At 41.8% G+C, this 22862-nt stretch overlaps 2 protein-coding genes across 2 annotated transcripts; one reads left to right on the plus strand and one right to left on the minus strand.

Annotated features, from left to right (window-relative positions):
* Positions 1 to 563: 563 nt before the first annotated feature.
* On the minus strand, positions 564 to 13707 carry pus10 (pseudouridine synthase 10). Its single transcript, XM_033624422.2, has 18 exons — positions 13594 to 13707; positions 10736 to 10870; positions 10356 to 10631; positions 10187 to 10273; positions 9985 to 10019; positions 9226 to 9340; positions 8913 to 8974; positions 8204 to 8249; positions 7350 to 7414; positions 7168 to 7253; positions 6937 to 7062; positions 6785 to 6841; positions 6617 to 6693; positions 5851 to 5906; positions 4485 to 4602; positions 4011 to 4153; positions 2709 to 2808; positions 564 to 2125 (listed from the first exon to the last, which is right to left on the minus strand). The coding sequence occupies exons 2-18, from the start codon at positions 10859 to 10861 to the stop codon at positions 2087 to 2089; spliced, it is 1614 nt and encodes a 537-aa protein (XP_033480313.2). The 5' UTR covers positions 10862 to 10870; positions 13594 to 13707; the 3' UTR covers positions 564 to 2086.
* Positions 13708 to 13908: 201 nt separating this feature from the next.
* Positions 13909 to 22187, plus strand: cct4 (chaperonin containing TCP1, subunit 4 (delta)). The gene is made up of 13 exons (XM_033624425.2): positions 13909 to 14232; positions 15935 to 15987; positions 16085 to 16174; positions 16352 to 16460; positions 16972 to 17236; positions 17519 to 17651; positions 17871 to 18010; positions 18121 to 18217; positions 19709 to 19819; positions 19963 to 20093; positions 21051 to 21285; positions 21773 to 21886; positions 22021 to 22187. The coding sequence occupies exons 1-13, from the start codon at positions 14115 to 14117 to the stop codon at positions 22033 to 22035; spliced, it is 1611 nt and encodes a 536-aa protein (XP_033480316.1). The 5' UTR covers positions 13909 to 14114; the 3' UTR covers positions 22036 to 22187.
* The last annotated feature ends 675 nt before the right edge of the window (positions 22188 to 22862 follow it).

Here is a 22862-nt window from a genome sequence, read left to right on the forward strand (position 1 = left end):
TAACTAAACCCCAAAACCACTTGTATCAGTTGAACACTAATGTATGTGGATAGGTCCAAGTCTTGACATTTAAGTGTAAAGTATTTGAATTCTACATATTGTGTTAAAAATATGCCCAGTGACTGCCCTCTACTGGTTGAAACCTGGCTATTACAATTGAGTTTTCAATGCCACATTCAATGCCATCTTCCAATATCTTTAGGGACTCTTTGATAATATGGCTTGTATGAAACAGTATTGCGTTTGATAGCCAGTCCCACACACCAGAGAATCAGACTTCCTAATGTGATATTAATATTTTCCAGGTTCATTTGTTTCAGTTCAGTTTGCTGTAAAAATTAATTTGGAGACACTTGAAATGTGAGACTCAGTTACATCAGATAACAGAGAGCATCATGTCTGCTGTGAGAACAGCACCAACTGATGTGAAAGGTGGGAAAAATAAATCGAATCAGCTTCGTATCCATGTGGTAATATTATATCAATACACAGATGCCAAGTATGTATTTTTTATGATCTAAATTATTAATATTGACAGTAGAAATGAAATGTTTGGTAGCCTATTAGAAGAATAAAATAAATTTATTTTTAGATACATTTTGCTGAAATGAAAAGTGAGTGAAGTGAGATGACTGAAAACTTTATCTTATTAGATACGACAGATGTTGGCAAAGTTTTACTTTACAATTTTACAATTTGTCGTTGAAAAAATGTAAAAAATAAAAATATATATTATCCCAATAATCAGCATATCGCGAAACGTTATATGATATTGTGACTTCAGGATCGAGATAATATTGTATCTTGGGGTCTCTTACGATTCACTCCCCTAATGCAGCAATGATGATGTATAATGACAACAATAGTTATTGTGCAAACGTTAGCATGCTAGTTGTTATCTTGTTGACCTACTGACCCCATCTGTGACCTCATCAGTCTTTCCTCTGCAGACCTTGAGAGGAAACATCTAAACATTTTTGGTATTTTATCTTGAAGTTGTAGAAATATGTCGTGGAAATACTTAACAGAAACGTTGGTTTCCACAATATTTTACCCTTTTATCATAGAATTGTTTGTCAATGAGATGACGACACCTTTGATGATACAACCGTGCTGCTGGATAACAGTAAATTAAATATTGTTTGGTTTTTCCCCCTCAGGTTTACATCAGGAGCGATTACTCTGTGATTCAGCAGCATGAAGTCTGAGATCTTGAATGAAGCTACGTGAAACTCAGCTGAGGATGATAAAATTCAGACTTAAGGATGTTTTTCAACATCCTTACGTGGCTCCTCAGTTCCCTTGCTTGTGTCTTAGCTCCTCTCAGTGAGGATGTGAAAACAGGACGCGAGGAGCCGATGCTACCAAATAAGTAATCCTTGTTTCCATAGCATCAGTCTTAAGCAACATCAGCTAAGCTAAGCTCCTCCAGAAGCCTCCTCTCTCCTTGACTCCTCCAGGTGCATTTAAGGGATTGGAAGATCCTTCATGATGGTAGAAGAGGGGAATGACATCTGGTTCACAGAAGGAGAGAGGACACAAGGAAGCGTATGTAGCTTAATGAAAAGCAACCCTACTGATTTAGGTAACAACACTGATCCTCTGGCGCCATCATCAGGACAAACTGGACGTTTTTTTGCATCACTGGTGGTAAAAAGTGAAAATAGAAAATCTGTCTCTACATTTTCATACCAAACAAAACAATTCTGGTTTAATGAGCGTCACTGCTTCATTTCACTTACAGTCTTGTTACAGAAAAAACGACTTGCCTGAAACTAATCACAACAGAAGAAGACCACTCGAAAGTGTACAAAAACATTTGCTGTGATAAAACTGAAGACACAGTCAAGGAGGCAAATCCAGAACCAAACCATGAACGGAGCAGGCTTCACAAAGCAGCCAGCAGGACTGTGTAACTGCTGTGAGTTCATGGTTTCCTCTTCACCTCCACATTATGGTTACAGTCTCAGGCACTCTGAACCACATCCATGGTCTGGTGTCGTTCTCCTACACACGGTCACCTTCGGTCTCATGGAAATTGAACATCTGTGGCCTCTCAGAGACAGGATGAAGGCGGCGGCAGCGTTCACTCTGGTATGGGCGGAGGCCAGTCCACATCCACAGACTGAGAGAGGAAACATAAAGATATGGGACGCCTGATGTGACAATTCAGTCACAGTTTTATAGCTGATATATTTTGCTCATTTTCTCCACATTGAAAAACAACTAGGGGTGCACGATAATATCAGCACATCATCAATATCGGCTGATACTGGCTTTACAATGAACTACTGGAGTCGGCCAACATGCTTTTTCTTACTTTGCACAATGAATGACATACACTGAAAAGTATGTAATGCATGTTTGCATGTTCTCCCTGTGTCAGCGTGGGTTTCCTCCAGGTGCTCCAGCTTCCTCCCACAGTCCAAAGACATGCAGGTTAATTGGTGACTCTAAATTGTCCGTAGGTGTGAATGTGAGTGTGAATGGTTGTCTGTCTCTATGTGTCAGGCCTGTGATAGTCTGGTGACCTGTCCAGGGTGAACCCTGCCTCTCACACAGTGTCAGCTGGGATAGGCTCCAGCCCCTCGTGATCCTCAAGAGGATAAGCGGTTACGGAAAATGAATGAATGAATGAATGCATGCAGTTCTTTCATGTATGTGTCACATAAACAGATTTTACATTTCCTAATGGATGATAATCTCACCTCCACGTCGAGCTCCAGGATGTCGGTATCGGTCTTCAGCAGCTGACACAGGTTGGGTTTGGTGCGACCGAAGTCTCCGTGGACGAACTCTTTGATGTAACTGTTGGCTGATGTTCAGGAGCACTTTGTGAACACAAGGTACAGGAACCAGTGGAGGGGAGTGCATTTACTCAAGGACTGTACTTCAGTTCAAATGTGAGGTACTTGTACTTTACTTTAAGTAAAAGTTCAAATGTATTGGCATCAAAATATACTTTAAATACCAAAAGGAGAAGTACTTGTCCAAAATGATTTTTTTTTTTGGGCTTTTTGCCTTTAATGGACAGGACAGATTGAAACAGGGTGAGGGTGAGAGAGTGGGGGTTGACATGCAGCAAAGAGTTGCAAGCCGGAGTCGAATCTGCGACCACTGCAGTGAGGCATCGCCTCTGTACATGGGGCGCCGGCACTATCCACTACGCTACCGACGCCCCGATGCATTAATGTTTTTAACGCTTTAATGTTGCAGCTTATTTTCTTTATAGGGGTTAGGGATGAGCAACCCTCTACCTGTCTCCATCTACCTGCACTGACAATCCCCAGCCACTCCCACCTGCCTCCCTCTTCCTGAATGGGCAGAGCCCAGAGTCTACATGTAGCAGCAGCTCATAGGTGGGAGTCCTTTTTACTCGGGAGAACAAAGGAGCATGTGGACCAGCCTCATACCACCTTCGAATTGTTTTAAGTTTCCTTTGATGTAAATGCATTTAGAGTAACCTTAGAGGATCAATATTTATTTGCTGCAGTTAAGTTATTGTGTTTGAAGTTGAAATACTGTTGTTGGATTGTTAATTAGACAAACCAGCTCAAACTGCCTTCAAATAAAAGAGTGAAATGAAACCTCCTGCATGTGCTCATCTGTCCTGACTGACACATCACTGAGTTGATAAAGTCCTTGAACCAGAGTATCCGAAATTCCTAAATATTCTTCAGTATCAAATAAATGCAGTGGAGGTAAAAGTACAATATTTGTCTCATAACGAAGTAAAGTACTTGAGTAACTGTAGTGACACTCCACCACTGGCAGCGGGTAAAACAACTTGGCCTTTCCTCTGGCGCCCTCCTCTTGATATCCTTTGCATTTTTCCTCACTGGTAGTACAGATCTAAGAAGAATATCTTATGATTCTTACATCCAGTAATTTTATATTGGGGTGTGTAATGAGCATTAAAGCATCATGGGACCACTAACGTTTCTACAGACTTTCAGTCTCGCTGATTTAATGATTTAAGCTAGACAGAGAAAGAACAGATGTGAGGATACGTCCCGGCCTGTGTCTTCAGCCCCAGGTAGAAGTGATGAGAGTCCAGGAAGCGGGTGGTCATACTGTGGACGACTCGCTGACGGACGGCCAGTGCCCGTCGGTGCAACACCCTCAGAGGAGTCTTCTGGTCCAGAGTCAGATCCTGACAGGATCAACGACAGCCAGAGACTTTATTTTAGATTTTAATCTTCATCTGCTCGATAGGACAGTTGGTTTATTCCTGCAGCGTCACTGTTTTCTACTGGTGGTCACTCTGGATCTCCCATGGAGATAATACATTTCTGTTTGCATCAATCTAACCTCAAACTCAATTTAAAAACATCACAGGCCTGTTTAAAATGTGGGATGCAGTTTGATGTGCAAATGATTAGTTCAGCATCTTGGGTCACAAATCAGCCTGAATAATATCTTTAATCTCTTGGCTGTACACACAAACTGATGTGACTGACTGTGTGTGTGTGTGTTGTAGTGACCTTGATGTCATCGATGAAGGCGATGTCTTCACTCTGAATGGGTTTCTGAGTCCAGACGAGCGCCGTGTATGACTTGGTTTTCTCCTCCTCTCCCTCCTTCATCCGACTCATGGCCTCCCTGCAGGTTAACACAACCGTCAGCTGTCTTTTATGCTCATTTGTCATATTTTTTTCATGCAGTTTATTACGCCAAAAATGAAAACACCTTTATTTTAAAGAAAAGTGGGGAAAAGAAGCAGGAATCAGCTCTCTGAAGAGGCTTGGGAGATATTTGCAGTTTGCAGTGGTCCTCAATTTCCTCCATGGATGGGAGAGAACATTGTTGGAAAAATATTCGACATTCTAAGACCCAGCATCAGGAAAAGTACAAAAATATGAATTTGATATATTGGAGATGTATGTGGCTCAATGGAAGCATACCTTTTGCAAATATTTTGGGACTGTCCCAAACTAAGTTTACACTGCAAGCGCATCAACAAAAGTGTTTACAACTCAAGTACTCCTGAACTTGGAGACTCTTTATCTGGATCACATTCTGTTTTTGAAACAGAGGAGGGATTCAAAGCAGCTGCAGGCCCGTTTGGCAGGAAGTAAAAAATCAGTCACTACAAAGTGGCTAATCCCAGTGCCACCCACTCTGGAGGATAAGTACCGAATCATTTTTGAAATATTTAAAATGGAAAAGCTGACCTTCTCTTTGAGGATCCAAAAAAAAAAACAAATTCTATCAAATCTGGACTAAACTGATCAAATTTATAACCCCATTACGAGCAGACTGTGTATGACTCTACAACTGCTTCATCTTCAATTTCCTCTCTCCTTTATTCTTTATTAGGATCCCCATTAGTGCTAGTTATCTCACATTTACAATGTCTTCACATCAGTAGTAGTAGTTTTTTGATAACTGCTGTTCTTAATTTCTTTTTAAAAGTAATCCTACTGGTAACCTGTGTTAAGTATAGTGGTAGTTTATTCCAAATCAACATGGCTCTGTACATTACAGTTTTCTTTAATGCACTAGTCTTCATTAAGGGAAGCGTAAAGCTCCCCATGCAGGCATGTCTGGTTTAATGATGGTGTCAATCAACAGCATGTGTTACCTGAGAATATAGGTGTGCAGGTTTTCTTAAGGCACAGATATTTTTTAAGTACTGGATCAGGCTGAGGAGGGTAAAAAAATAATGCAACTACCATGTAAACTGAGCTAACCCTGCATCATACAGGCAATTATTATTGTATGTATGGCAAATATTTTATTCTGTATTTTTCATATTTGTTGTTTTATAAACTGCAAATAAAAAAAAAAAAAAAAATACTAATAATAATCATCACCATGCAGGTGCAGTTTAGATTCATATCTTCTCACCTGGTAACAATCTGCAGGTCTCTCACCCTGATTTTGTCTGAAGACTTGTTGATGGTCTAAAAAAACAAAACAAAACCTTTAGATTAGCGTCAGTAAAAAACATGTAAGGGCAGAGACACTGCATGTGTGCGGCTCTGTCAGTGTAATGAGAGATTTTAACAGAGAGAATTATTAAGAACAAACATCAGCTTCACAGAATATTCAATAGTCAGTCTGTTAAACACTTTGGTCCAAAGTTAAATATCTCAAAAACTACCGTGAATTCTGCAGTAGCATAGTAGGATTTTAGTGGTATAATATTTTATGTAGTATTTTTGGTGGCTTTGTTGCATCTACATCTTTTTAGATTTCCTTTTGTGCACAATTAAAATCAATCGTTTCTTGGCATGTCTAACTGGTAGGAGACCAAGAACATGCTAAAGGGATAATATGTCTCATCTGGTTTGGAAATGTTTTTGTAGCTCCCGTGAGGAGCTGGAAAACATTGCTTGGGAGAGAAATGTCTACTTTGCTTAGCCTGCTGCCACCCTGACCCAGCTCCAGATGAGAGGCTGAAGATGAACGGGTGCCCTCAGGTTTGTGTAAAAGTGAGATCTACTCTCTGGAGATCTTTATGGCTGCAAGAAAACAAAAAGACGTGACCAAACTGGCTGTAGTTGTTGAGATATTTTGCTCTGGAGCAGAGTGTGAGTGAGGTGTTTTATCTGCAGTTTGTGAGGTGGATGATGATGATGATGAGGTTTTGTAGTGAGCTGATGGAGACAACCTCCTGCAGCTGCTTCATCTCCACTTTGCTGAATCTGGATCTGTGAGGATTCAGCAGCTCCATCGCAAACGGACGACCTGCCAATTAAACCGAAACAGAAATTCATTCTTCAAACTACAGCTGATAAAGTCCTCTAGAGGTGCAGCTTAAAAAAAGAGTGTGTCTCACCATTTCCAAGAGTCCGGACATCCACATCTTCCCTGCCAGACGAGGAGAAATTGAATCCTGTAACAAAAGAAAAAGGGTGAATACATGACAAAACATTCAGGATCACTGCTCTCAAGCTGCAGCCACAACCAGCCACCAGAGTGTGGACTTACCGTCGGCTCTAAAGGCAGACAGGATGGGCGCTGCGATCAGCTCCTCCACCGACGACTCCATCCTCCTCTCTCCGTCGATGACCCAGGGAGTCTGAGGTAGACTGCGACAGAACTTGTTGTACCTCCCTGGAAACCAGACAGAACATCAGGACAGAAAACTGATCCACTATTGATTCTGAATTCAGATTAAAAAAAAGTATAAAAGATGTTTGCGTGTGTGTCCTACAATACCTGCCACAAAGACAGACACATGGAGACACTGGACGTCCTGAGAGATGCAGCTGCTGCTCGGCTGAGCTGGTGGACAAGGGTAATGTCTGAAAAGGTTTTAACAAATATTTCAATCTGCACTCTTTAGAAAAAAAACACCTAAACTGAGATAGTAAGAACTCAGATATGAAGCTGATGTTTACTTTAGGAATTTTGCATCATCTATCTTTTCCAGAGCTTTGACCACGGCCATCCGGGTGAACACCGACTGCACAAAGACACAAAAGACAAACACAGTTTTTATTATACCTATAATATACTGTAGATAATATGATATAAAAAGGGCAGACATTACTCCACTACATCTTTACAGATCAAACAGTGATTTACTGCTGTATAAATGCTCTGACCGTCACACACACAAGCTTTAATAATCAGACTAGGGGACTTCCTATACTGTGTTCACACTACGAGTTAACGTATTTACATCATCACGTGTTTGTGTGTGTCCGCTACTTGCCATAAAGCACCTCAACAGAATGCCATCTACAGTTTGTATGTAGTCAAAAAATATCTATACTTATGATTTATGTCTGAGCCCCATTTTAACATCATATTTCACTGCCCCATTGGATCCCTGTTTGCACCGCAATGCACAGAAAGCTAGTGTACCGTCAGCTAGCCAAAAAACAAAGTGCCACAGCTAGAAACAAAAATACGATTGGCTGATGCTCCACTGTTTTCCTTTTAGACTTCAGATGTAACATTTTAATTAGTGAGCTTCAGACAGAGCCAGGGTAGCTCTTTTCCCCCAGGTTCCAGACTTTATGCTAAGCTAAGCTAACCATCTCCCGGCTCCAGCTTCATACTGAACAGACAGACATGACAGCGGTATCGATTTTCTCCTCTAACTGGTATTTTTTTTTTTTTTTTTTTTAAAAAGTCAAACTATTTCTTTAATGTGTCTTAAAAACTTGTAAGTTTCAACATGACAAAAAAACATAATGCTATTGATTAAAAAAAACTCTTTAACACGTTCACTCTGTTGCTTCCTCACCTGTTTGTTCTTGGTGGGTTTGAAGCAGTCAGCACACGTTGTTTCTCTGTGGGAGGGACAGAAAACAGAAGGCAGAGCATCAGTCAGGTTCACAGGTCAGAGGTCAGCTCCACATCAAAGTCCAAGACTAACACAATCATCCATGGGTGTGCTCCGAATCGCATACTTTTTCTTTTTACTTTCAGTAGGTGCTGCAGCTGTCCTGAAAAACTACGTACTGTTGCATGCAGTATGAACACGATCAGGACGTACTACTGTCTCATAACATTACATCCTGAACTTTGACCCTCTTGCTTTGATATCCGTTACCTTGGAGATAAAACAAACACCACTAACCACTAACAGCTGTCAATCAGCTGTCATCTGTTTGCGGCTCAGTCAATGTGACACACTGTCCGCTGCAGAAAAGCATGCTGCATTGGGTATTGCAAAATCCAACCAGATGTAGTGGAACATCCTGGTATTTTTGGCATACTACATTTGAAATACTATGTACTGGAACATAAATCCTTTTCCGTCGTACGGCAGTATGGGTACTGGAACACACAGTGTGACATGAATTGTTGTTCTGACCTTTGACCTGTGTACTTATTGTTACCATTTAATGTGATGATCCATGCATTTAATTTAATTCTGCTTTTACATTCATCTAAAGTCAGCAACGTAACATCACAGCTTTCTGTAGCTCTGCAGAGATACCAGCACTCACAGGAAGTGGCAGTCAGCGTCCGTCTCTGGGTGAGTGAACTCCACACCGACCTCGAAGAAACTCTGAAATTACAAACAAAAACAGAATGTCAGCTCCACATAATTTGTCATCTAGTGTGGAAAAATAAAATCATTTTAATAAATCAGAGGGAGAAAAATATAAATTAAAGGCTTTTAAATCCCAAAATTGGCTGTGAGAATGTAAACTGAAAAGGAAACATTAAAGGTTTAATATATAACGTCAAGATTGTAAACGTGTGTATGAAACATATTCCTTAAATAGATGAATAAATGACAGAATTTTTCTGGCCTACCCTGGTAACTACTACAATGCCCCCCAGCTCCTTGGCGACCTGACCCTGCATGATCCACTTAAAGGCCTCCTTCACCTGGATGACGTCGTCCTTGTCGACTGCCATACTCTTCTCTCTGAGTGAGTAGACAAGATTGGAAAGAGATTTCTAGAAAGAAACATTGCTGTTGAGGGTTTTTCGGTGCTTTGAGCAACACAAGTATTTTTTTTTTTTAAATAATCGGTATCACTTAAGGGCACTGCTATCATGATTTTTTAAATGATATCCAGGGACTATTTTCTTTCCACCAAACTACACCCACCAATCATATCACTGTGCAGAAGGGCAGCGTGCATCTACTGCTAGCTCACCACCGAGCTTGCTAACATCACAACTCAGCTGAGGAGGATGCCATCATTATTTATGCTTGGCGTTGTCACAAGCACGGGCCTCTCATCCAAGTGTAGTTTGGTAGAAGGAAAAGAATCCCTACGTGAAACCGCTCACAACAAGGTCTTTGGATTATTTTGAGTAACCAGGGACATTGCTGTTGAATTTTTTTTGCTTTGAGCACCACAAGCTGAGTGCCATCTAGTTTCATTATATCTCTACGGCTGATATCTCCAAGTCTCTGCAACTCACGCCAAAACAATCTAGATTGATAAATAGCAGGTAAGGTATTTTGGGGTGAAATGTCCCTTTAATTGTGTTATTCCACATGATGCCAGACTGAACATGAGGTGACGTTTGAAATGTAGGACACAAGACAAAATCATTTACCTTAATTCCTTCTTCACATGAAGCCAACAGGAGTGCTGCAGGAATAAAATAAACACCCGTTAACAATTATGTATTATGTATTATTAATTATGTTGCTTCAATACCATGAACACACACTGTAGTTTATTTGGACTCAATCCTACATACACTGCCCTGCTGCCACAAACACTCACTAGAGCACCACATACACACATAGACTGACCTCTCGGACACACAGCTGAGCAGGCAGAGAGACAGACAGCACCAGAGTGTCGAACTCGTACTTTTCTGCCTTCACCTTCTCTGCTATCTGTGAACGCAGAACAAAACATCAAGTTTATCTGAACCAATATGTCACTGCAGTCCCTGTGGTACGTGCCTGTTTTACACACCTTTACAGCCTGAGTCGGGCCACAGAGTTCCTGCAGGATCCCCAAACACACCACACACACACTCGACTCTTCATCCTTCAGTCTGACAACAGCAGCAGCGTCGTCCTCTGGCAGACACCCAGTCTCACTGGGCTCCAGTTTCGCTCTTTTACTTGGGGGGTCTTCAGTTGGATCTGGTACTGCTGCATCATGGGATTTGCTGTTTTCTTCTGCTGATTCTTGTGATTTGCTGTTCTCTGTGTTGTTGATGAAGGCTTTGAGTTCTTTAAGTGTATCCTGATGTTGACACAATGCATGATGGGTCAGTACGTTAAAGGCATTAAGAGGGAACACCAGCACTTTTAAAACACTCATAATAGAGCACAGAAGGTGACTCTTACCTGGTGGGGTTTTCTGTAGGCAGCCTGGACGCTCACACAGCAGAACCTGAGGACACAGCGGGCACAGCAGCCAGCTGACAGCAGCTTCTGGATGATGGGTTTATCCTTCTCCTTCAGCGGCAGCATGACTTCAGGCTGCAGGAGGTGCAGAGACATTTGTTAGGAAACACACAGGGTGGTCAGTGCTGGAATGATTACTTCATTCGCCACAGGACAGTTACTCAGCCGATGGCAGTTGGTAAACTTTCCTAAGTCATAACAAGTAAACGAACAATTTAAAAAAAAAAACAAAAAAACTTAAGGATGTCGAGCTCTTCTTATTCTCATTGTTGTAAATTAAAGCATTTGAGTTTTCAGACTGTTGGCCAGGCATGTAAAATAGTCTTGATGGTCCGATGTGAAGGATTTATGGGGATATATTGGCAGAAATTAAATATAAATAAATTTGTTGTCTTCAGTGTATAATCACCTGAAAATAAGAATTGCTGTGTTTTTGTCACCCCATTTATATCTACATTCACTTTGGCGGTAAAACAAGAAAACAACTTAAGATTCAAGATCAATGGACATAAATTTGCCATTCGCCGTGCTGATCCTAAATCAGCTGTTGCCAGACACTTTCACTTTTCAGTAATCATTCTATATCAGATTTGGCATTCTGTGGCATTGACATGATGGTACCTGATCACCATGGGGGTAATATAAACCAAATTCAACTCCAGTGTAAGTGCAGATGTATCTTTTACCTTAAAACACTCCATCCCAATGGCTTAAATGAAAAATAAGATATGACGTGTTTTCTGTGACTCGTATTGTCTCTCTGTACCTGCGAACCCCACTTGTCAGTTTTCATCCCATAATTGTATGTGTGTGTATGTATGTATGTATGTATGTACTCACCGGCCACTTTATTAGGTACACCTGTTCAACAGCTTGTTAACACAAAGAGCTAATCAGCCAATCACCTGGCAGATATTCAATGTAGGCATGTAGACATGGTGAAGACGAGCTGCTGAAGTTCAAACGGAGCATCAGAATGACGAAGAAAGGTGATTTAAGTGACTTTGAATGTGGCATGGTTGTTGGTGCCAGACGGGCTGGTCTGAGTATTTACTGGGATTTTCAGCACAACCATCTCTAGGGTTTACAGAGGATGGTCCCAAAAAGAGCAAATATCCAGTGAGCCAAAATGCCTTGTTGATGCCAGAGGTCAGAGGAGAATGGCCAGACTGGTTCAAGATGATAGAAAGGCAACAGGAAGTCAAATAAGCACTGGTTCCAACCAAGGTGTGCAGAAGAGCATCTCTGAAGCAACAACACCTTGTCCAACCTTGAAGCAGATGGGCTACAGCAGCAGAAGACCACACCAGGTGCCACTCCTGTCAGCTAACAACAGGAAACTGAGGCTACAATTCACACGGGTTTTCTCACCAAAACTGGACAATAGAAGATTGGAAAAACCACATTCAGATGGAAGCATGGATCCATCCTGCCTTGTATCAACGCTTCAGGCTGCTGCTGGTGGTGTAATGGTGTGGGGGAGATTTTCTTAGTACCAACTGAGCATGGTTTAAACACCACAGCCTACCTGAGTATTGTTGCTGAGCGTGTCCATCCCTTTATGACCACAGTGTACCCATCTTCTGATGGCTACTTCCAGCAGGATAACGCACCATGTCACAAAGCTCACATCATCTCAAACATGACAATGAGTTCACTGTACTCCAATGGCCTCCACAGTCACCAGATCTCAGTCCAATAGAGCACCTTTGGGATGTGCTGGAACGGGAGATTCTCATCATGGATGTGCAGCCGACAAATCTGCAGCAACTGTGTGATGTCATCATGTCAATATGGACCAACATCTCTGAGGAATGTTTCCAGCTCCTTGTTGAGTCTGTGACACCAAGAATTAAAAAGAGGGTCCAACCTGGCACCAGCAAGGTGTACCTAATAAAGTGGCCGGTGAGTGTATGTATGTGTACCAGCAGTTGTTTGACACTAAGCTTTGTTGTGTTTGCTCTTTGACTTGTAATGATGTGACCTATTGGTAGCTGTCTTATAAGAGTTACCTATGTGTATGGTGAACCAGCATGCATGTCTCATTCTGCACTGAAGAAAGTCCAACATGGACTAAAACGTTTTTGGACTCTATGCACTTTTAGTCCACTGCCACTGTACAGCCCTGCAACAGGTAAATTAGAGATTTTTTGATACCCAGACTTCAGTCTGAATCTTTTTTTGTGAGTCTTCCATTGCTACATTGACATTTCTTTGACTTCTACACCAGAAAATAAGACTAGCACAGGACAGGTCATCCCATGACTACCTCAGATTTGGGACACAGCTCACATTTTCTGATGCTAAGGTTCTAGTTTCTTTTAACAATGACTGCTAATTTCATCTGTTCTAATTCAACTGTTGCTAAGAGAGATCTTTGTCTCTTTGTCCCCCTCAGATGCCACTCTGGTTGTGCCATTGTATCGCGTTTAGTACTCCATGTACAAAACAAACCTGTCATACAAAATCTATTTGTAAGGAGGACTTTCTACAACCTTACAGCATCAAAGACATATACAGTACACAAACATATACAGTAGTGCTTTCACACAACTGGCTGGATACAATCAAGCTTTTGAGGCAGGATTCTAAATTTTTTACAGTGGTGTGTAAATGATGTAGATAAAATAGATAATATCTTGACACACTTGTGCCCAAGAGGCTCAAAACAACCGCATGCCTGTCTGGTCTGCAGACTCTCTGCTGTCTGCTAAGCTAACTTAGCTAACACTGGGCGTTTAAGAGCCTCAATGGCAGGAGATGAACGGGTGGCTGCTAAACACTCAAAATAAACCTACCGGACACAGAGGCGGTGAATTCACAAAGATATAAAGTTACTACAACAAGACAAGGTTCAGTTTCCTGTTAGCATGTTCATGTAAAATGCTTCTTCCCTGCTATTCCAATCAGAACAGACAAAGCTAATCGACCCGGATCAGCTCCTCTTAATTTAATGAGAACGTTTCGGCTTAAGAACAACATGGAGGCTACAGAAATTAATTTTAATGATTAATAAAATTATTGTGTCATCTGAACGAAAATGTAAACATTTTATACTTTAGAAAATCTGCGTGAATCGATTGTATCACATCGGTACTCGACGCCTAATGTCTGAATACGTCATGTCCGGGCAGTTTGACAGCCGGGTCTTTCCTCTCTCTGCAGCCGCCGGTGCCTCTAGAAGGTTCCGACTGGGACCGGGTGGAGATTTCAAAATCTGAGTCCATCCGAAGCCGAACCGCGGTGTTTCAGCTCCGGGACCACATTACTCCCGTTCTGAAGACTTCTCCTAACATTTTCCATCGATTATCGAGACAAGATGCCCGAAGCAGCGGCGGCACCGAGGGTCTCAAACATGAGCAAAAACAAAGGAGGGGCGTATGTGGACCGCGACAAGCCGGCCCAGATTCGGTTCAGTAACATCTCTGCTGCCAAAGGTAGGTTAAATATCATAAGCTTATTTATAAGCTACTTTAAAATTGCTAATATCCGGCCCGGCACATCACCTTTCAGTGCAGTATGAAATGCTAGCTGTGGGCTGGGCAGGGAACCGTTACTCATTTTCATTTTAAGCATTAGCTTCTACCTGGTGCGAAATCTAATCCAATAAAGTGCAAACTCAGTTTTAAAAGCACACAGCAGAATAACTACAAAACTTAAGAGGCGTCTATTAATTAAAAAGAATCTCCTTTTTCAATTCGGCATACATGACATGCAACAAATACAACTTAATCTAATCAAACTTACCTCCAATTTGGGTTGCTCCCCATAAAGCTACTTCCAGTGTAGCTGTAAATAACGTTAATAATGTCAGATTTTTTTTTTATGTGAAGAGATGGTGTATTCTCCCTCTGCAAGATGCTCATGACTCAACACAATCTCAGTTTTAGCTAGCTGTGTCCCAAAGTGCTGCAATACTATATATGGCCAGAGGCTAAGATGCAAAGACTGAAATGCGTATCTTGAGGCAAATAGTCTACAGTTTTGGAGCATTATAATGACGTCACTTTGCTTTTATAAACCTTCTTTAATTGGTTTATAAACAGACAATAATTCCAAAGTGATAAAGGAGCATACATATGTACGTTAGATATGAATTAAATGGTAAATGGACTGTACTTTTGTTACTCTTCTGACCACTCAATGCACTTTTACATTTAATGTCAATTCAGCCATTCACACACACAGTCACACACTGGTGGCTGAGGATACCATACAAGGCTACTCAGTAACCAGTCACACGCTCTCACATACTGATCCATCAGGAGCAATTTGGGGTTCAGTATCTCGCCCAAAGATGCTTGGATATGTGGACTAGAGGAGCCAGGCCATCGAGCCACCGATCTTCCAATTAGTGGACGACCTGCTCTACCTCTGAGCCACAGCCGCCCCCCTGTTGAATCCTTTAGACATACTGAGGAAGCAATCGTTAACAGTCTTATAAAACACAGGATATTTCTTATCCAGTGGGTATGAGAGGAGACAGGCTTCCCAGAGTCATAGAAAACCTGTAGAAGTCATAAAATTTCACAATCTCATTTTCCAGGCCTGGAAAAGTCCAGGAATTAGTCAAAATCAATGAAAGTTTTGGAAATGTCTTGGAATTTTGTTGTGTGTAATGAAATTAATTGTTACAGTCATCCTCTGTGGATAAGGTTCCACATAATGTCACACATATAACTAACTAGATTGGAAAAAGTTGCTGTTAATTTCCACACGTTGATAAACACTCATGTTATATGTTGTGAATTGTCATTACATTTTATTATGGGTCCTTGAAAAACATTTTGGATCCCCGATGCCCTTTTTGGGCTTGTGTAAGGTTAATGTGGAAACTGGATTTTGACAGCTTGATTTTTCGTAATGTTTTGACTTCGTGAATTATTTATGAGCTTTGTTCATTTTATTGTCCTGAAACATGCACATGCAGCATTTGCTGTGTGCAGTAGGAAGAACAAGACCAACCTTTATAATAAAAGACACAATGTCAGCATTTTAATTGTTGCACCCTGAAACCCCTAATATTTTAACAACAAGAAAGCACTAATGGTTATTGTGTGGTTTTCCTCTTCCTATTGAAAACATGAATGTGAGTTGATCATTGTCACGGTACTGACACGTCACCTGCTTGTCTCACAGCTGTTGCAGATGCCATCAGAACAAGCCTGGGGCCCAAAGGAATGGACAAGATGGTCAGTGAACAGATTTTGACTCCAGACTAACTTTACCTAGCTCCTGGGTCATACACATGTGTTTCTGAAGCAGGTGCTGTTTTTGTGTTCATTTCAGATCCAGGATGAGAAAGGTGACGTGACCATTACCAACGATGGCGCCACCATCCTGAAGCAGATGCAGGTGCTCCACCCTGCAGCCAAAATGGTACGTTGCTGTCTGATGCTGTTGATTCAGCTGCATCCAAACCATAAATGCTCCTTTTTACAGCATTTTTTTTCCTTTTCCCAAGATGATTCGCGATGCACATCATTAATATTTCAACATGAACTAATCTTTGTCGTCTTTGAAACCTGTATTGAAATTTTTGTGTGTGTGTTTCAGCTGGTGGAACTGTCCAAAGCCCAGGATATTGAGGCTGGAGACGGCACAACATCTGTGGTGGTGATTGCTGGAGCGCTGTTGGATGCCTGCTCCAAACTGCTGCAGAAAGGTAAGAGCTGTGAAGGAAAGAAAACAGACACACAATTAAATAAATGCCACTATTGTAAATGCTTATCTTGGCTTTAACGTGGAGCATTACTGGGGAGTGGAAGTTTGGCAGTTTGATTAGCAAATTTCAGGAGAATTAATTTAGTTTTGGGGAGTATCTACCTGTATTCATGCACACATTGAAAAGTGGAAAAGGATGGAAAAATTGGCATATTGAAAATGAGAAGATGCAAATATAAGCGGTCATGAGCAGATTGTTCAAGTTGAGTTTAATTTCAGAAGAGGGCCAGAGTATTTAGAAGTGGGGAAAGTCAAAAGTACAAAGATATTTAATTTAAAATAAACTTAAAAAGTCAGCAAATCCTCAATTTGTATCTGAAACCAGAGACCATTTGGCGCGTTTGCCGGGTAAATGATTATAACAGTCAAGTGAAAATAACATTTTTGTTTATTGATTGTCTGTAGATCGACTACTCTGTTCTTAAGTGTTTACACGTTGTCCCGTCTGTCAGGTATCCACCCCACCATCATCTCAGAGTCCTTCCAGAAGGCTGTGGAGAAAGGTGTGGAGGTGCTGACGGGCATGAGCCGGCCGGTGCAGCTGAGCGACCGCGAGACGCTGCTCAACAGCGCCACCACGTCACTGTGCTCCAAGGTGGTGTCGCAGTACTCCAGTCTGCTGGCTCCCATGAGCGTGGACGCTGTCATGAGAGTCATTGACCCGGCCACCGCCACCGGGGTAGACCTGCAGGACATCAAAATCATCAAGAAGCTCGGGTGAGTGTGGAACCCAGCTGGTCCGTATCACAAATCATGTGAAACAAAAATTGTCACCTGGTTTGGTTTTCTAGTGAAGAAAGATTTCACCTACATTTCAGGCTTTTTAATATTTCTTTTAAAAATTGTAATCGTATTGAGGTAATAGAGGAAAAGGGTACTTTGTGTGTCAGAAGTCATCTGAGACCTTTTTCCTTCTGTAGTTCATGGAATTCCAGAAGGATTACAGTGCCTGCATGTAAAGTATTGATCTTGATTTGTGTCTTTGTATTGTCTTTTTAGAGGGACCATTGATGACTGTGAGCTGGTGGACGGCCTGGTGCTGACCCAGAGGGTGGCCAACACCGGCGTATCCCGTGTGGAGAAGGCCAAGATCGGCCTCATCCAGTTCTGCCTGTCCCCTCCCAAAACTGACGTGAGTCTCCTGATATCTTTCAGCTCAGAAGAGAGGTGGCAGCTTTTCTCTGCTTTAAATGTGAATGTTGTGCATTGCAGCTGACAAAACCCTTTATTCATATAAAATTAATATTTTAAAACTACATTTTGGAATTGAAATAAGCTTGACATCATTTATTCAAACTACTGAAATGATCCCGCAGTATGATCACATCACGATATGTCTTTTGGCGTGCAGATGGACAACCAGATCGTGGTGTCAGACTACGCCCAGATGGACCGCGTGCTGCGGGAGGAGCGCGCTTACATCCTCAACATGGTGAAACAGATCAAAAAAGCCGGCTGCAACGTGCTGCTCATCCAGAAGTCCATCCTCAGGTACACAAACATGTCTGAAATGAGAACAGATGCTGGTGTCAAACTTGTCAAACTTTATAGATTTAGACAGTAAACATGTTTGATACTAACAACAAACTGTCCTGTGACAGAGACGCTCTGAGCGACCTCGCCCTGCACTTCCTCAACAAAATGAAGATCATGGTGGTGAAGGAGATCGAGAGGGAGGACATTGAGTTCATCTGCAAGGTGAGTGTCATCAAAACGTTCACAGCTGCAGCTGCACTGTGTTTCAGACGGCACCAAGGGCTTAAGTTATTTCTGTGGCAAGCAGGTTCTGTTTTCAGTTTGGTTTGTCAGCATGATTACAGAAAAACTACTGGCCCAATGTTCATGAAACTTGTATAATTATTAATTATAATTCAAATAATTTTTCACTTTTGTTAGTGCAGGACTGAGTGATTTCACACAAAACTAAATGGTACTACGACAAACTACAGAAAACTGCGTCTGTCTTGACTTTCAAAATGAGTAATTCATGGCACTTTAACCCATTTAGACTGGAATACACATCTATGTGTATATCCCTTTAAGGACGGGGTACCCATGAATGAAAGGGATTAAGGACGGAATACACGTGTGTGTATTTCCACGTTATCGTCTTTTTCGAGGCATGTGACTGATGATATGCGCCACGATTGGCTGAAACCCCACGTGGGTGAGTGCAAGGGATGTCTATCTATTTGTCAGTGAGGTCACGTGACAGGAAAAAAAGCTTCGTGATTGGTCAGAATAGGTCAACAACAAAGTAATGCAAAGTCCTCGTTATTGGTTGAATTACACGTGTAGCATGCTTGCACCTGACCCCTCCCTGTTTATATTTTCTGCCGGGAAAACAGATCTGTCTTTTGACAGCTGTCAATCATGGAGTCAAGCGAGGGGTTAGGGTTACGCCAGGGCCACACCGCCTGCGGAAGTGCTGTGAAGCGCAGCGCACCGAAATTCTCGCGCGAGCCGGAGCACCTCCGTTCACATCAGACGCGCATTTCTCCACACCGGTCGACAAGCGGTTCAGCTCCCTAACCAGCTGACTTCCTGCCCGGCTTGACACATTCGCCCGCGGCTCGCGCAGAAAATAGACAAGACGCTAAAACGATCGCTGCAGGGCGCGAGCCGGCCGCGGCGCAGCTGGTGTGGATGACACAATCGGTTAACATGGGCGCCCCCCATAAATAGAAATACAATGATCACACACACTCTCCTCTCTGTCTTATGGTTGTCTGTTATTGATATTTTTGTTGTTTATTGAGTTTCTGAAAATCTAAGTTGAAGATTACTGTAAAACAAGTAAGTACAAATAAACGCTACACTTGCTTTTTAATGCTTTTTATTTCATGTTTCTATCTGCTCCAGAGCCTGAGAAAATAAGGTTTTAGTAGGCGAGGTCAGTTCTTTTACATTTTTCAGAATATGCTCAGGATTAGGGGTTTTATACAGGCTTTATAATGCCTTTTTTCCAGGCGAGATTAGGTCTAAATGGGTTAAACAGGAAAAATCATTTGTCTCTCCATTAACTACCTTATGTATTATTCCGAAATAAGTTCCTGTGGTGGTCCACCTGAAGAGGAGAGACTGTGTCTCTTAATATTTCTTTTTGTTGTTAGTGACATCGTTTTGTTTCTTTGCAAATAAACCCATTGTATGACGGTAAAGTAACACAAAGTCTCTCCTCCCCTCCAGACTCTTGGCACCAAGCCCATCGCCCACATCGACCACTTCACTCCAGAGATGCTCGGCACAGCAGAGCTGGCGGAGGAGGTCAACCTGGATGGCTCCGGCAAGCTGGTCAAGGTAGGCATCAGGCCCCGAGTCTTTGTACTGACACCTTGGTCGATTAAGAGCTTATATTTGCGCAGTTGACACATCATACTTCACAAACGTCCAGACTCTGTGGCGTTATGCTTCCACTAAATATTTTGTGTTGCTCCTTTCAGATCACAGGCTGCGCCAGCCCCGGGAAAACAGTGAGCATCGTGGTTCGAGGCTCCAACAAGCTGGTGATCGAGGAGGCAGAGCGCTCCATCCATGATGCGCTGTGTGTCATCCGCTGCCTGGTCAAGAAGAGGTCGGTCATTTCTGCAGATTATTTCACAAACATGACAAAAGGATTCACTGAAGCTGAGAGGAAGAGCACATTCCTCCCCGCTGATTCAGATATCAGAGATGAAGTGTCCAAATACATTTTTTTCAGATGCCCTCTGTCAAAGGCGCTCCTGCTTTGATCCATCCTGCAGAAGCGTAACAAAAAGAGGAACAGAACTGTTGAAAGCTCAGCATTTATCTCCACCTGGTTGTTTCAGCAACTTGGCCTGAGAGCATTCACACATTTATTACATACCCCAGGAATACTGAGAAATGATTTCAAGTGTTTTACAGAACATTAAATGCACAAAAAAATACACAAATATTCTGTTGGGAAATGTATCTGTCAGCTTCTTAAAGGTTGATTCAAGTATTGTATTGGTAATAATAACAGTATTAGAGATAATTGCCAACATATAGGGATCTGAGGGGTCAAGAAACAACGAACAAACCTCCAGGCCAGTCAGACTTATTTGGAAGAGAAAGTGAAGACGAAGACTTGAGACTTGAGACTAACGTGCTGAAAATGACTATTTTAGTATTAAATATCTTTGCTTCAGTACATTATAAATTTCTTGTGTCCCAAAAAATCTGCATCCAATGTAGCTGGAATGCACCACATACTCAATTTTACATCATACTTAATATGAATAGTATGTGATCTCAAACAGACCTCAGTCTGAGCACAGCCCAGCACACACACAGTTTACTTGTGCACCAGCATACATTTCCAGTGTGCTCATTTTTAGTGTTACCGCCTCAAAAAAGTGTTTATAAAATGTCTGCTCATCTCACGCCTCCTCATTGGACTTTCTTGTAGCGATGTCACCACGTTCACAGCTTTTTGCAACGAACTGACTTTTTTGGGTGCACGGTGGGACATAACTTGATATCCTCTCATTAACCTTTCTTCGCCCTATCTCCTTCTTCTTCCCCACAGGGCTCTGATAGCTGGCGGCGGTGCTCCAGAGATCGAGCTGGCCGTGCGTCTGGCAGAGTACTCGCGCACTCTGGCTGGCATGGAGGCCTATTGTGTGCGGGCGTACGCCGATGCCCTGGAAGTGATCCCCTCAACACTGGCCGAGAACGCAGGCCTGAACCCCATCTCTACTGTGACAGAGCTCCGCAACAGGCACGCCCAGGGAGACAAGATGGCTGGCATAAATGTCCGCAAGGTCTGCTCTCCTTCTCCACATTAGTTGCTGATGGAGAGTGTACTTTAGTGCTGATCAGTTGTTTAAGTTATTTATCCAGTAAAAAAAAAGCACTATTTTCTTTGGTATTATAAATTGAATATATTTGATATTGGGACTCTAAATTAGACAAAAAAAAAGATCAATTTGAAGTCACTGCCGTTGGGCTCTTGGAATCAGGGACATTTCACAGACTGAACAATTCATCAGTTAATTGTGAAATAATTAACAGATTAATCAGTAATAAAAATAACTATTAGTTGCAGCCATGTCACATTAAATAGTGACGGCCGTAAGAATACCATACTGTTCTCTACAAAGGTAATTGACATGTAATGTTGCTGCAGCATTAGTGACTCTCCACCGCACACCTCCTAATAGGCTGTTCTTGCTCTTGTAATTTATATTTTCCTTCACTGTGACATGACTGATGTGACTGACTGGTTTACTGTGTCTGTGTGTGTGACAGGGAGGAATCTCCAACATCCTGGAGGAGCTGGTGGTGCAGCCTTTACTGGTCTCCATCAGCGCTTTGACCCTTTCCACAGAGACGGTCCGCAGCATCCTCAAGATCGATGACGTGGTAAGACTCAAACATCCCCAACTGTAGATTAAATAGTTTAAAGTAGATTTGCTGAGTCTGTATTAATGATTTTGCTGAATCTGAGTCCATTGTGTTCCCCCTGAGGTCTGAAGTCAAAATCTGTTTTGTTACAGGTGAACACCCGGTAAAAAGAGTCTGTCCAGTGAGTCCTGTCCACTAAGCCTGCTCGTGCTGTGAGGGATCAGAGGACTTTGTCAACGTCAGTCTGTTCAGATTTCCACTGTAGTTGTTACGTTGCGTAATTTAATAAAAAAAGGCTTCTTTTTTTGTTGACACTCCAGCTGTTGCCTGTGTGATTCTTTTGTCTCCAAGTTACACCCATGGGTCTCAACCTCATGGCCCTCTAGACAGTTATTTATAATCTACAGAGAATGTGAAAGGCTGCACGATATGCAAAAAAAAAATTATATGGCATTATTCTTACAGATTATTGCACACGGCCATATTGCTATTTCGATAATATTTTTGTTTAATTCTGCAGTGCTAAAAGGTACACCACACTGTGAGACGGGGTGCCACCAGTGTACATTTACCCAGTCCAAAAAAGGAACACATTAGTAGAGTGGAGGTGTTGCTTTGCCCCTGCAAAGCTGAAAAATGGCTCCACATGTAAAAATTATATCTTTTTTTCTGATAACTTTCAGGCCATTCTCTCAAGTTTTAATACTGAACAATGAATTTGCCATCAAGGTAGTATAATCATAGTACTGAAGATTGTTGGACTACATGTTGGTAGTAGCAAAGCCAAACAGTGAAGACTCGTGAACGCAAAATAGATTTTTTTTTTTTGTACTTTTTAAAAAAGCTTAAACCAGAGAAGACTTAATAGTATTAAACATCTATCGTTCAACATGGGACAGAATATGCTTCAAAATCTCAGTTTTTAGAAGTGACCTCCAGTTGAAATCAAAGTCTAGCATTATTAAAAAAAGAAGTTTTACAGACCTGGTACTCT

This window comes from Epinephelus lanceolatus, chromosome 3 (genome assembly GCF_041903045.1).
Source record: "Epinephelus lanceolatus isolate andai-2023 chromosome 3, ASM4190304v1, whole genome shotgun sequence".
NCBI classification, from domain to species: domain Eukaryota; kingdom Metazoa; phylum Chordata; class Actinopteri; order Perciformes; family Serranidae; genus Epinephelus; species Epinephelus lanceolatus.

Coding starts and splice junctions, on each gene's coding strand:
- pus10 (XM_033624422.2), bottom strand. CDS start 10,861: ATGCTGCCGCTGAAGGAGAAGGATAAACCCATCATCCAGAAGCTGCTG. Junction 10,020..10,186: donor CTCAGCTGTGTGTCCGAGAG/GTCAGTCTATGT, acceptor TTATTCCTGCAG/CACTCCTGTTGGCTTCATGT. Junction 5,907..6,616: donor AGATGAAGCAGCTGCAGGAG/GTTGTCTCCATC, acceptor TTGTTTTTTTAG/ACCATCAACAAGTCTTCAGA.
- cct4 (XM_033624425.2), top strand. CDS start 14,115: ATGCCCGAAGCAGCGGCGGCACCGAGGGTCTCAAACATGAGCAAAAAC. Junction 14,233..15,934: donor TAACATCTCTGCTGCCAAAG/GTAGGTTAAATA, acceptor CTTGTCTCACAG/CTGTTGCAGATGCCATCAGA. Junction 15,988..16,084: donor CCAAAGGAATGGACAAGATG/GTCAGTGAACAG, acceptor TGTTCATTTCAG/ATCCAGGATGAGAAAGGTGA.